Consider the following 14,847-nt stretch of genomic DNA (forward strand, 5'->3'; position numbering starts at 1 on the left):
AATTACAGTTAAAAAACACACACTCGAAAAATCCTTTATTAGAAATAAAAAACAATAACAAAGTCCCTCATCACCAATTTATTAACCCCGACAAAGCCTCCATGTCCGGCGTACTCCACAGTCCTCCAGCGTCGCATCCAGCTGTGCTGCATGAAGGTGACAGGAGCTGACTTTTGAGTGATAAATGCTTCAAGGGGTCTTCCCCATGCTGTTGCCATGTCATTTGAGCACTCTTCTGAGACTTTTGTGACATTTTTAGGGTTTCTACATGCTGCGGGGGGTCATTTCAGAAAAATACTCGGGTCTCCCATAGGATAACATTGGGCTCGGTGCTCGGGCCGAGTACACGAGTATCTTGGGATGCTCGGCCCGAGCCTCGAGCACCCGAGCTTTTTGGTACTCGCTCATCACTACTAATAATGTTTTAACTCAGGAAGAGTTCAGAAGTCAATATTTTGTGGAATGACCATGATTTGTAATCACAGCTTTCATGCGTCTTGGCATGCTTTCCACCAGTCTTTCACACTGCTTTGGGTGACATTATGCCTCTCCTGGTGCAAAAATTTAAGCAGCTCTTCTTTGTTTGATGGCTTGTGACTATCCAAATTCCTCTTGATTACATTGCAGAGGTTTTCATTGGGGTTCAGGTCTGGAGAATGGGCTGGCCATGACAGGGTTTTGACGTGGTGGTCCTTCATCCACACATTGATAGACCCAGCTGTGTGGCATGGCGCATTGACCTGCTAGAAAAAAAACAGTACTCAGAGTTGGGGAACATTGCCTGAGCAGAAGGAAGCAACTGTTTTTCCAGGATAACCTTGTAGGCGGCAACACCTGGTCATCTAATGGTTAGACAGAGACCTGGAGAGGCATACAAGCCACAGTGTCTTGCACCCACTGTGAAATTTGGTGGTGGATCGATGATGAGATCATGGTGATGCTTCGGCAAGGCTGGAATTGGCCAGATTAAACTTTGGAGATGTTGGAGAGGTTTTAGATTGCCAACGTCTATGGATAATAGCCATGATGGCCGAGAGGCAATGCCTGAGTAGGCCTTTTTTTAAGAAAATTAAGGGACCCAGGTATAATGGAAAGAAGACAGATTTGAGGGGACACATAGCATTCTTCCCCCGTAACATGTTTAAGGACCTGAAAAATGTTATTCCATAAGGAACAAATAGGAGGGCACGCCTACCAAATACAGTACAAACCAAAAGTTTGGACACACTTTCTCATTCAAAGAGTTTTCTTTATTTTCATGACTCTGAAAATTGTAGATTTACATTGAAGGCATCAAAACTATGAATTAACACATGTGGAATGAAATACTTAAAAAAAAGTGTGAAACAACTGAAAATATGTCTTATATTCTAGGTTCTTCAAAGTAGCCACCTTTTGCTTTGATTACTGCTTTGCACACTCTTGGCATTCTCTTGATGAGCTTCAAGAGGTAGTCATCGGAAATGGTTATGACTTTACAGGTGTGCCCTGTCAGGTTTAATAAGTGGGATTTCTTGCCTTATAAATGGGGTTGGGACCATCAGTTGTGTTGTGCAGAAGTCTGGTGGATACACAGCTGACATTCCTACTGAATAGACTGTTAGAATTTGTATTATGGCAAGGAAAAAGCAGCTAAGTAAAGAAAAACGAGTGGCCATCATTACTTTCATTTCTTAAAGTCAGTCAGTCCAAAAAAATTGGGGAAACTTTGAAAGTGTCCCCATGTGCAGTGGCAGAAACATTCAAACGCAACAAAGAAACTGGCTCACATGAGGACCACCCCAGGAAAGGAAGACCAAAAGTCACCTCTGCTGCGGAGGATAAGTTTACCCGAGTCACCTGCCTCAGAAATCGCAGATTAACAGCAGCTCAGATTAGACACCAGGTCAATGCCACATAGAATTCTAGCAGCAGACATCTCTAGAACAACTATTAAGAGGAGACTTTGTGCAGCACGCCTTCAAGGTAAAATAGCTGCTAGGAAACCACTACTAAGGACCGGCAACAAGCAGAAGAGACTTGTTGGGGCTAAAGAACACAAAGAATGGACATTAGACCAGTGGAAATCTGTGCTTGGTCTGATGAGTCCAAATTTGAGATCTTTGGATCCAACCACCGTGTCTTCGTGCGACGCAGAAAAGGTGAACAGATGGACTCTACATGCCTGGTTCCCACCATGAAGCAAGGAGGAGAAGGTGTGATGGTGTGGGGATGCTTTGCTGGTGACACTGTTGGGGATTTATTCAAAATTGAAGGCCTACTGAACCCGCAAGCTACCACAGCATTTTGCAGCAGCATGCTATTCCATCCGGTTTGCGTTTAGTTGGACCATCATTTATTTTTCAACAGAACAATGACTCCAAACACACCTCCAGGCTGTGTAATGGCTATTTGACTAAAAAGGAGAGTGATAGGGTGCTACGCCAGATGACATGGCCTCCACAGTCACCAGACCTGAACCCAATCGAGATGGTTTGGGGTGAGCTGGACCGCAGAGTGAAGGCAAAAGGGCCAACAAGTGCTAAACATCTCTGGGAACTCCTTCAAGATTGTTGGAAGACCATTTCCAGTGACTACCTCTTGAAGCTCATTAAGACAATGCCCAGAGTGTGCAAAGCAGCAATCAAAGCAAAAGGTGGCTACTTTGAGGAACCTAGAATATAAGACATATTTTCAGTTGTTTCACACTTTTTTGTTTAGTATTTCATTCCACATGTGTTAATTCATAGTTTTGATGCCTTCAATGTGAATCTACAATTTTTATACAAGTAAAATATATCTTTGTACCGTGTTAGCCAGTAGAGATAAAAAAATTGTTTAAAAGAACAGAGAGTCCTCAGTGGTTGATACCTTTTAATGGCTAACTGAAAAGATGGTAATAATTGCAAGCTTTCGAGACTACTCAGGTCTCTTCATCAGGCATGGTATAACACAAAATCTGAAGAGTCACGTATTTATACACAACAGGACTTAGAATAGTGCAGTAAAAAGAAAAAAAAAAAAAAAAAAAAAAAAAAAAAAAAAAAGAACAAGTTATATGAAACAGAACTATCTCTATGGCAGGGGGACAAGCTGTTACAGCTTGTCCCCCTGCCATAGAGATAGTTCTGTTTCATATAACTTGTTCTTTTTTTTTTTTTTTTTTTTTTTTTTTTTTTTTTTTTTTTTTTTTCTTTTTACTGCACTATTCTAAGTCCTGTTGTGTATAAATACGTGACTCTTCAGATTTTGTGTTATACCATGCCTGATGAAGAGACCTGAGTAGTCTCGAAAGCTTGCAATTATTACCATCTTTTCAGTTAGCCATTAAAAGGTATCAACCACTGAGGACTCTCTGTTCTTTTAAACAATTTTTTTATCTACAATTTTTAGAGTCATGAAAATAAAGAAAACTCTTTGAATGAGGTGTGTCCAAACGTTTGGTCTGTACTGTATGTAACATTGTACTTTCATCTGCCTCACATCTCCAACACCGATCTGACATGGAAGGATATATCCTATGTAGATCTACTGGACAACGATACCATCTAGTGATAATTTTATAATTATTTTCCTGAATTTTACAGGCCATTGGTAGCTTATGTGCACATAAAAAAGGATTTAATCCAATCTAGATCCAAAAAGGTTAGGCCCAATTCCTTTTCCCAATTCTTTACAAACCAAAGAGATTTGGGGTCGGGTTTGGAAATTAGGTTAGAGCATATCTGCAAAATAAACTAATCTGGAATAGGATCTTGCATCAGCAAGGAATCCAGATCCGTGCAGACCGAACTGAGTATGGAGTTTGGGTGAAAGGTTGCCAAAAGGGTTCTAATATCTATAGCTTCAATCCTATCTATTGATCCAGTCTAATATGCCTCAGCTCATTTAGTGATGGTAAAGAAGGGTAACCCATGAGGGTCTGCTGCGATCTGGTTTTATGATGAAAAGGCAAGATCAAGAATTTTGTAACTACTACTGCAGGGGGAAAATCAGGATTATCAAAAATAGGTGTCTTCGGACCCCTTATTTCAGATAATTTAAATTTAGTAAGAACTCTACCTAAAATTTGCAAAAGATCTTTAGCCAAGAAGACCATAGAGCTTCTAGGAGGGTGAAGTGTTTCACGATCCAAGGTAATAATGTCAAGCTCAGGGCAGACATTGAAGATTCTACAGATCCAATGCCTTTGTTCGGCCCCATGAAACCAATCAATGATTCTTGTGAGTGTAGTCGCCGCATAATAGAGATAGAAATTTGGTAGACCTGTGCCTCCCTGTTTTTTAGTTCTAGTCAGATATTTATGGGCCAATCTTGGTTTCTTTTACCTACACCCAATTTCTTGCAAGTCTTGTTGAGTTGATTAAAAAACCCGGGAAATAGCCAGTGTCGGGAATAGATATAATAGCTTCAGTAGAATATCCATTTTAATTCTCCCAAACCAGGACAGGTGATCTTGATCGTATTTATTAAGGTCTGCTATAATACGATCTTATAATAATTTATGATTAAGCCAGTATAACTGCTTTAGGTCTGGGAAGATATTTATTCCAAGATATTTAAGAGCGGAGATTCACCATTTGAATGGAAAAGAATGTTGCAATAATTGATTTCTAACAATTGGAAGGTTGATGTTTAACATTTCTGATTTTGTTAGATTAACTTTAAAATTGCTTAGATGGCTATACATATCAAACACCTTAAGTATACAGGAGTGAGATATTTCTGATTCGGTAATAGACAACAGATCATCCGCATAAAGCGCTAATTTATGTGTGTGATCACCCAAATGAAAACCTTTTACATCAGGATTGTTCTTTAGTGCAATTGCCAAATGCTCCATTACTATTGCATATAGCAATGGAGACTAGTCCCATTTGATATACTGAAGGAGTCTGAAAACGTACCATTACAGCACACTTTAACCGAGGTGTTTTGAGGTGTGCCGCCCCTGCAGCGGATCAAACCGCTCGGATCCGAGGGTCTCCGGACCCGGGGGCTAGGGGCCACACTCAAATGAAAAAGGAAGTATTTACAGGGGGTTTGGTATAGTAAGTGATGCCACCAGGGCCGTATTTGCCACTAGGCACCCGTGGTCCCGTGCCTAGGGCGGCACGTTGCGGGGGGGCGGCACGTTCTGGCAGCAAAAAAAAAAATATATATAAAATTTTTTTTTTTTTTACATCCCCGCCCCCCGCCCCTCCCTCCGTTGCACTTCGCTGTGTTCTCGGGGGGGGGTGAGAGGGAGGAAAGGCGCACTTCTGTCTCTTTAAATACACGGAGGGCGCCAGGCATAGTGAGCTGATTAACCCCGGAAGTTCCAGCGCCTGCACTTCCGTGTCAGAGGCGCGGGCGCGCCAATCAGCTCACTACCCCGTGCTGCAACGTCCAATGCTGCAGACGACACGCCGCGGAGGAGGACGCGACTGGAGCTGGAGCCAGCCAGGAGAGGATAATGAGCAGAGCAGGGCAGCAGGCACCGGAGCAGGTATGCGTAAGGCAGAGCCTAGAATGTATGGGCACCTTACAGGTTAGTTGATGATCGTTGCGATGCCTCTTTTTGGCTGGGGATGGGCTAGGAAAAGAGAGAGGCTGGGGGGAGGCTGGGAAGAGAGAGAGGCTGAGGCTGGGGGGAGAGAGAGGCTGAGGCTGGGGGGGAGGCTGGGGGGAGAGAGAGGCTGAGGGGAGAGAGAGGCTGAGGCTGGGGGGGGAGGCTAGGGGGAGAGAGAGGGGGAGGCTGGGAGGAGAGAGCCTGAGGCTGGGGGGAGAGAGAGGCTGAAGCTGGGGGGGAGGCTGGGGGGAGAGAGAGGCTGCGGGGGAGGCTGGGGGGAGAGAGAGGCTGAGGCTGGGGGGGAGGCTAGGGGGAGAGAGAGGGGAAGGCTGGGAGGAGAGAGAGGCTGAGGCTGGGGGGAGAGAGGCTGACGCTGGGGGGGAGGCTGGGGGGAGAGAGAGGCTGACGCTGGGGGGAGAGAGAGGCTGCGGGGGAGGCTGTGGGGAGAGAGAGGCTGATGCTTGGGGAGGCTGGGGGAGAGAGAGGCTGATGCTGGAGGAGGCTGAGGGAGAGAGAGGCTGATGCTGGGGGAGGCTGGGGGAGAGAGAGGCTGATGCTGGGGGAGGCTGGGGGAGACAGAGGCTGATGCTGGGGGAGGCTGGGGGAGACAGAGGCTGATGCTGGGGGAGGCTGGGGGAGAGAGGGGCTGATGCTGGGGGAGGCTGGGGGAGAGGGGCTGATGCTGGGGGAGGCTGGGGAGAGAGAGGCTGATGCTGGGGGAGGCTGGGGAGAGAGAGGCTGATGCTGGGGGAGGCTGGGGAGAGAAAGACTGATGCTGGCGGAGGCTGGGGAGAGAGAGGCTGAGGCTGGGGGAGGCTGGGGGGAGAGAGGCTGAGGCTGGGGGAGGCTGGGGGGAGAGAGGCTGAGGCTGGGGGAGAGCGGCTGAGGCTGGGGGAGGCTGGGGGGAGAGAGGCTGAGGCTGGGGGAGAGAGAGGCTGAGGCTGGGGGAGAGAGAGGCTGAGGCTGGGGGAGAGAGAGGCTGAGGCTGGGGGAGGCTGGGGGAGAGAGAGGCTGATGCTGGGGGGGAGAGGCTCATGCTGGGGGAGGCTGGGGGAGAGAGAGGCTGATGCTGGGGGAGAGAGAGGCGGAGGCTGGGGGAGAGAGAGGCTGATGCTGGGGGAGGCTGGGGGAGAGAGAGGCTGATGCTGGGGGAGAGAGGCTGCTGCTGAAGGCGGGGGAGAGAGGCTGCTGCTGGGGGAATGGGAGAGAGGGGCCAATGCTAGAGACAGAGGACAAGGGTTGAGGGATAGTGCAATGACAATCGATGGGGGGAGTGTAAGGACTCAGAATAAGAGGGGGGGCAGCATTGGGAGCTCATTATGGAGAAGGGGCAGCATGTGTGGGCTCAGTATGGAGTGGAGCAATGTAGGGGAGTCAATATCAAGAGTGGGGTTGTGTGTGTGTGGGGGGGGGGGGTCTCAGCATAAGCGCTAGTGTGGTGGTCTTAGGCTAGGTTCGCACACTGCGTCTTTTTGACGCTGCGTTTTTCTGCATTTTTGGCCACTAAAAGCGCACCTGCGTTGAAAAAAACGCATAAAAAACGCATGCGTTTTTTCCGCAATTTGGTGCGTTTTTTGCTGCATTTTTTATCTCTGCGTTTTGCTGCGTTTTTCAAATGCATTGCATGGGGGGAAAACGCAGAAAAACGCAGGAAAGAACTGACATGTCCATTTTTTTTTTTTAACTCAAAAACGCAGGTAAAAAAAAACAGATGTGTGCGGACAGCAAAAATGAAAACTCAGACTTTGCTGGGGAAGCAAAGTCCTGCAGTGTTAAGGCCAAAAACGCACCCGAAAAACGCGCAAAAACGCCGCGAAAAACGCACTGTGCGCACATAGCCATAGTATGATGAATGGGGCAGCATGGAGGTGTCATTATGGAAAAGAGTAAGGCAGCATTAGGAGCTCATGGAGAGGGGCAGCATGCATGGGACACTGTGAGGAGGGGGCAGCATGCATGGGACATTGTGAGGAGGGGGCAGCATGCATGGGACATTGTGAGGAGGGGCAGCATGCATGTGACACTGAGGAGGGGGCAGCATGCATGGGACATTGTAAGGAGGGGGCAGCATGCATGGGACATTGTGAGGAGGGGCAGCATGCATGGGACACTGTGAGGAGGGGGAAGCATGCATGGGACCCTGTGAGGAGGGGGCAGCATGCATGTGACCCTGTGAGGAGGGGGCAGCATGCATGGGACACTGAGGAGGGGGCAGCATGCATGGGACACTGTGAGGAGGGGGAAGCATGCATGGGACCCTGTGAGGAGGGGGCAGCATGCATGTGACCCTGTGAGGAGGGGGCAGCATGCATAGGACACTGAGGAGGGGGCAGTATGCATGGGACCCTGTGAGGAGGGGGCAGTATGCATGTGACCCTGTGAGGAGGGGGCAGCATGCATGGGACCCTGTGAGGAGGGGGCAGCATGCATGGGACCCTGTGAGGAGGGGGCAGTATGCATGGGACCCTGTGAGGAGGGGGCAGTATGCATGGGACCCTGTGAGGAGGGGGCAGTATGCATGGAACCCTGTGAGGAGGGGGCAGTATGCATGGGACCCTGTGAGGAGGGGGCAGTATGCATGGGACCCTGTGAGGAGGGGGCAGTATGCATGGGACACTGAGGATGGAGCAGCATGCATGGGACACTGTGAGGAGGGGGCAGCATGCATGGGACCCTGTGAGGAGGGGCAGCATGCATGGGACACTGTGAGGAGGGGCAGCATGCATGGGACACTGTGAGGAGGGGCAGCATGCATGGGACACTGTGAGGAGGGGGCAGCATGCATGGGACACTGTGAGGAGGGGCAGCATGCATGGGACACTGTGAGGAGGGGGCAGCATGCATGGGACACTGTGAGGAGGGGGCAGCATGCATGGGACCCTGTGAGGAGGGGGCAGCATGCATGGGACACTGTGAGGAGGGGGAAGCATGCATGGGACACTGTGAGGAGGGGGCAGCATGCATGGGACACTGTGAGGAGGGGGCAGCATGCATGGGACACTGTGAGGAGGGGGCAGCATGCATGGGACATTGTGAGGAGGGGCAGCATGCATGTGACACTGAGGAGGGGGCAGCATGCATGGGACATTGTGAGGAGGGGGCAGCATGCATGGGACATTGTGAGGAGGGGGCAGCATGCATGGGACATTGTGAGGAGGGGCAGCATGCATGGGACACTGTGAGGAGGGGGCAGCATGCATGGGACACTGAGGAGGGGCAGCATGCATGGGACACTGTGAGGAGGGGCAGCATGCATGGGACACTGTGAGGAGGGGGAAGCATACATGGGACACTGAGGAGGGGGCAGCATGCATGGGACCCTGTGAGGAGGGGGCAGCATGCATGTGATCCTGTGAGGAGGGGGCAGCATGCATGGGACACTGTGAGGAGGGGGCAGCATGCATGGGACACTGTGAGGAGGGGGCAGTATGCATGGGACCCTGTGAGGAGGGGGAAGCATGCATGGGACATTGTGAGGAGGGGGCAGCATGATGTGAGGACAGTACAGATCATATTAATTAATTAATAAGAGGGGGGCAGCATTGGGAGCTCATTATGGAGAAGGGGCAGCATGTGTGGGCTCAGTATGGAGTGGAGCAATGTAGGGGAGTCAATATCAAGAGTGGGGTTGTGTGTGTGGGGGGGGGGTCTCAGCATAAGCGCTAGTGTGGTGGTCTTAGGCTAGGTTCGCACACTGCGTCTTTTTGACGCTGCGTTTTTCTGCATTTTTGGCCACTAAAAGCGCACCTGCGTTGAAAAAAACGCATAAAAAACGCATGCGTTTTTTCCGCAATTTGGTGCGTTTTTTGCTGCATTTTTGATCTCTGCGTTTTGCTGCGTTTTTCAAATGCATTGCATGGGGGGAAAACGCAGAAAAACGCAGGAAAGAACTGACATGTCCATTTTTTTTTTTAACTCAAAAACGCAGGTAAAAAAAAACAGATGTGTGCGGACAGCAAAAATGAAAACTCAGACTTTGATGGGGAAGCAAAGTCCTGCAGTGTTAAGGCCAAAAACGCACCCGAAAAACGCGCAAAAACGCCGCGAAAAACGCACTGTGCGCACATAGCCATAGTATGATGAATGGGGCAGCATGGAGGTGTCATTATGGAAAAGAGTAAGGCAGCATTAGGAGCTCATGGAGAGGGGCAGCATGCATGGGACACTGTGAGGAGGGGGCAGCATGCATGGGACATTGTGAGGAGGGGCAGCATGCATGTGACACTGAGGAGGGGGCAGCATGCATGGGACATTGTAAGGAGGGGGCAGCATGCATGGGACATTGTGAGGAGGGGCAGCATGCATGGGACACTGTGAGGAGGGGCAGCATACATGGGACACTGTGAGGAGGGGCAGCATGCATGGGACACTGAGGAGGGGCAGCATGCATGGGACACTGTGAGGAGGGGGCAGCATGCATGGGACACTGTGAGGAGGGGGCAGCATGCATGGGACCCTGTGAGGAGGGGGCAGCATGCATGGGACACTGTGAGGAGGGGGAAGCATGCATGGGACACTGTGAGGAGGGGGCAGCATGCATGGGACACTGTGAGGAGGGGGCAGCATGCATGGGACACTGTGAGGAGGGGGCAGCATGCATGGGACATTGTGAGGAGGGGCAGCATGCATGTGACACTGAGGAGGGGGCAGCATGCATGGGACATTGTGAGGAGGGGGCAGCATGCATGGGACATTGTGAGGAGGGGCAGCATGCATGGGACACTGTGAGGAGGGGGCAGCATGCATGGGACACTGAGGAGGGGCAGCATGCATGGGACACTGTGAGGAGGGGCAGCATGCATGGGACACTGTGAGGAGGGGGAAGCATACATGGGACACTGAGGAGGGGGCAGCATGCATGGGACCCTGTGAGGAGGGGGCAGCATGCATGTGATCCTGTGAGGAGGGGGCAGCATGCATGGGACACTGTGAGGAGGGGGCAGCATGCATGGGACACTGTGAGGAGGGGGCAGTATGCATGGGACCCTGTGAGGAGGGGGAAGCATGCATGGGACATTGTGAGGAGGGGGCAGCATGATGTGAGGACAGTACAGATCATATTTCATAATTGAGGAAGGTGTGGTGGGTATAATTTATAAGGGAGGGCAGTGTGTAGTTTATTAGGGGCAGTGTGACAGTCACAGTATATAAGTGGGGACGGTGTGGTGGGAATATTTTATACTCATGCTATGTTTTGCTGTGCCTGTGGTGATCCCCATTGGGGTGGGGGGGTTAGTGCCCTTCATTTCTCATTTATACTTTTTAAAGTGTTTTACAGAGTAGATCTGCCTTAAACAGATGTCGAGTGCGAAGACTCAGTTTTACGTTGTCACTAAGGGGCGCGACCACTTAAAGTGCCTAGGGCAGCACGAAGGCAAAATACAGCCCTGGACGCCTCCCATGGTGTACTGTAATTGGGAGTACCGCCGCTGCTGTTGGCAGTCCCCGGGGTGATGCAGTGGCACAGCAAGATGACGTTACCCTCCACGGGTAGGGGTAGGCCCCGGGACTCCGGATGGAAATGCCGTGCAGGGGTCAGTCGGGTACTCACTCGGCAATGAAGCAGAAGCTGACAACAGGGTAAACCAAGTCTCTGACTGCCATTGTCTCTCGAGGGGAGCTCATCCGGGGTCCAATCCCCTGCAGCACTGCCTGGTAGTCCGTAACCTGCCTCTTGTCACAAAAGTTTAGATTGTCCTTTGGAGCCCAGTAGCTTGGAGCTTTCTGGGCTCCGCTCCCCACTAAGGCTAAGTGAAAGAGCCTGCTCTCAGGAGCTCACGCTTGGGATTTCAGTGGGCCGCTTGCTAGGAAAGCCCTAACCCCCTCGTTGCTCTAGTGACCCCAATCTCTGAGCTTTGAGGGAACAGTCCATGAAGGCCCTGTCATCCGCAGGTTAATTGTCGGGTCGCCTGAAGCTTCTCTCCGACCTAGGGTCAGTGTACCCCGACGTGCCTTCGGTCCTGGACCGGTGATAGGACTAGGCTGCTGACCTTCCTCCAAGACAGGTCCCAGACACTTAGCCTCAATCCCCTGCAACTGGGGTTCCGACTCCTCTAGGTCCAAACCACCGTCTGCGACCTAGTCTGCTTTTCCCCTGGGAGCTACAACTCCCAGCTTCCTCAGAGCTCCTCACAGCTCAAGGGCTACCACTGAACTCAACTTGACAACTCCCATCTCCCTGCCTGACCCCTAAGGTGGGCGACCCTATTCCTGCTTAAGCAGCCCACTGGTGTGCCTGACAGGTGTGGTGCAAAGTGTATCTAGGATTTGTGAATGCTGATGGAGGCAGTACTGCAGGATGGAGACCCAGAACCATGGGGGGGTTAAAAGAAAACGAGCGTGCAGAAACCTGTGACGGCCTGAAAAGTCCAGGGCGTCACAGAAATACATGGCAGCTTGGGAAATTTTAAATATTGGCTCCAGTTCATCATAGCAAAAACATATTCACCAATTCATGACAGAGTGTACACTTTAAATTCTGGCATAAAACATCTTAAGTCTGATGTAAAACAATATTGCGACACTTGGCATTTACACACCTGCAAAAGAAAATTAAAATTATCTAGAATGTAATAAATCAATATAAAGTAAAATAGTGTTGGAAGAATGACTTTAGCTTATTTTTTAATAGTTTATCCAAAGTACACTAAATGGACAACAAGACTATAGACTGGAAATTTTACCTTCAAGGATTTCAAGACATCCATAGTGGCAAGATGGTCATTTTCCTTTTCTTTCTGATGATATATATTACAGCATTAGCAGGAAATACATTGGTTATTGCTGCTGTCGTTACTAGTCCTATCCTTCACTCTCCAATGTATTTCTTCATTTGTAACCTCTCATTTGGTGAAATCATATTTACTTCTAACATTATTCCAAATGTGCTTGGTTCCTTTTTGACAGAAGATGGCACCATATCCATCGAAGGATGTTTCACTCAGATATTCCTACTTGGTTATATCACTGTAACAGAATGTTTTCTTCTCACTATAATGTCCTATGATCGCTACCTCGCCATCTGCAACCCCCTCCAATACTACACACTGATGGACTTCAAACTTTGCAGAAATCTCTCCATGGGGGCATGGGCTGGGGGCTTAATTATATCCACTGCATCATGTTCCCTCGTATATGTCCTTACCTTTTGTGGCCCTTATATAGTTGACCATTATTTTTGTGATTTCATGTTGGTTTTAAAATTATCCTGTTCAGATACTACCATGGCTGACCTAGAAACAAAGATATTCTCTGTGCTGGTCATACTGCCATCTTTTATATTTGTCACTTTCACTTATTTATGTATTATCAAAGCCATCATTAAAATTCCTTCAAGTACAAGCAAACAGAAAGCCATATCTACATGCAGCTCTCACCTATCGGTTGTGTCTATGTATTATGGGTCACTGATTGCAATATATGTTGCCCCAAATCAGGGACATTTGTACAACATGAACAAAATACTTTCATTACTGTACACTATAGTGACACCAATATCAAACCCAATTATCTACAGTCTACGAAACCAAGAAATGAAAAATTCATTTGCAAAGATTTTCAGTTGGCTATTCTCTAGTAATAATGTTGCCCAAACCAAGTGACAGGTAAAGAGAGAGACAGACAGAGTGAAAGAGACAGACAGAGAGGGAAAGAGACAGAGACAGAAACGCAGACAGAAAGACAGACAGACAAAGAAACAGACAGACACAAACAGACAGACAAAGAGACAGACAAACAAACAGGGAAAGAGTTAGGCTATGTCCGCACGTTGCTTTTTACCTGCTTTTTTGCTGCTTTTTCAACTGCAGCGTTTAATGCCAAAATAGTTGTGTTCTGCTTTTCAAGCAAAGTCTATGGGAATTTGGGTTTCTTGTCCGCACTATGCAGTTCAAACTGCAGCCTTTTTGTTGCAGAACTTTGGTCAAAAACTCAGCTTTGCAGTGCAAAACCCAAATGGCAAAAACAATTGACATGTCAATTGTTTTTGCCATTTGGGTTTTGCACTGCAAAGCTGAGTTTTTGACCAAAGTTCTGCAACAAAAAGGCTGCAGTTTGAACTGCATAGTGCAGACAAGAAACCCAAATTCCCATAGACTTTCCTTGAAAAGCAGAACACAACCATTTTGGCATTAAACGCTGCAGTTGAAAAAGCAGCAAAAAAGCAGGTATAAAGCAGGTAAAAAGCAACGTGCGGACATAGCCATAGAGATGTGCCACCCCCGCGTCAGCAGCCGGGCTGCTCGGATCCGGATCGGCGGTGGCTCGATGAGGGCGACTGGGAGGCACCGTTGGAACGGTAAGGGTCACTTTTGTACTCACTCAGTCCAATAACGCTGACACCGACAACTGTGGTAAACCAAAGTTCTTGACACCGCTGCCGCTTGGAGGGAGCACGCCTGGATCCCATGCCTGTTGGTGCTGCCTGTTAGCCTGTGACCTTTTCCTTGGCACCTTTTCTTCTAACTGGTCCCTTTAGCATAAAACTAGTCTGGGCCCGCTCACCAGTGTGGCTAACTGGGTTAGCTTGCTCTCATGGTTCACGCTTGGGATTTTCTGGACTATGTAGTGGGAAAGTCCTATCCCCCTCGTTGCGCTAGTACCCCGATTTTGGAGCGGGTGGAGAGCGGATCTTGACAGCTTTGTCCTCATCGGGTAGATTGCCAGGATGCCTGAAGTTACTTCCTGACCTAGGGTCCACGTACCCAGTCGTGCCCTGGCCCCTGCCCGGTGATGGCACAAGGCCGCCGGCTGTCCTCCTCGACAGTCCGTGCCCCTTGTCACGATCCCCTGCAGCCGGGGTCCAGCTCCTACCAGGCCCAGACCAACGTCTGTCACCTAGTAATACCAAGGAGCCCAGCTCCTGACCTCTCCTCTTGAGAGTCACTCTTCAACTAAACTACTCCTGACACTCCTGACCTCCCCTTAACCAACCCACCAAGTGGGCAACCCTATTCCCTTCAAGCTGTCCACTGGTGTGTCTGGTGGGTGTGGTGCAGAGTGTTCCTAGGATTTTAATTAGCTTGTTCTTGGCAACACCAATGGTCAGGGACCCATAACCAAGGAGGAGGTGGATACTGTGCAGAAGGGCAGATTGCACAATACCCTGTGACTACCTGATAGGCCAGAATGTCACAGAGACAGATAGGGAAAGAGACAAACAGACAGGGAAAGAGATAGAGACAAAGAGAGAGACAGAGAGACAGAGAGGGAGACCGACAGACTGGGAGAGAAAACGTCAGTTACTATCCCAGGCAACGCCAGGTGCTTCAGCTAGTAACAACTAAAAATGATTAGTCAATATACTTTTTCACCCTACT

General features: G+C 49.3%; 1 protein-coding gene across 1 annotated transcript; it reads left to right on the top strand.

The window, feature by feature from the left end:
• Window positions 1-12,180: 12,180 nt before the first annotated feature.
• Window positions 12,181-13,131, top strand: LOC142303266 (olfactory receptor 11A1-like). The gene has a single exon (XM_075344509.1). It carries the CDS (start codon window positions 12,181-12,183, stop codon window positions 13,129-13,131), a length of 951 nt encoding a protein of 316 aa, XP_075200624.1.
• The last annotated feature ends 1,716 nt before the right edge of the window (window positions 13,132-14,847 follow it).

This window comes from Anomaloglossus baeobatrachus, chromosome 1 (genome assembly GCF_048569485.1).
Source record: "Anomaloglossus baeobatrachus isolate aAnoBae1 chromosome 1, aAnoBae1.hap1, whole genome shotgun sequence".
Taxonomy (NCBI): domain Eukaryota; kingdom Metazoa; phylum Chordata; class Amphibia; order Anura; family Aromobatidae; genus Anomaloglossus; species Anomaloglossus baeobatrachus.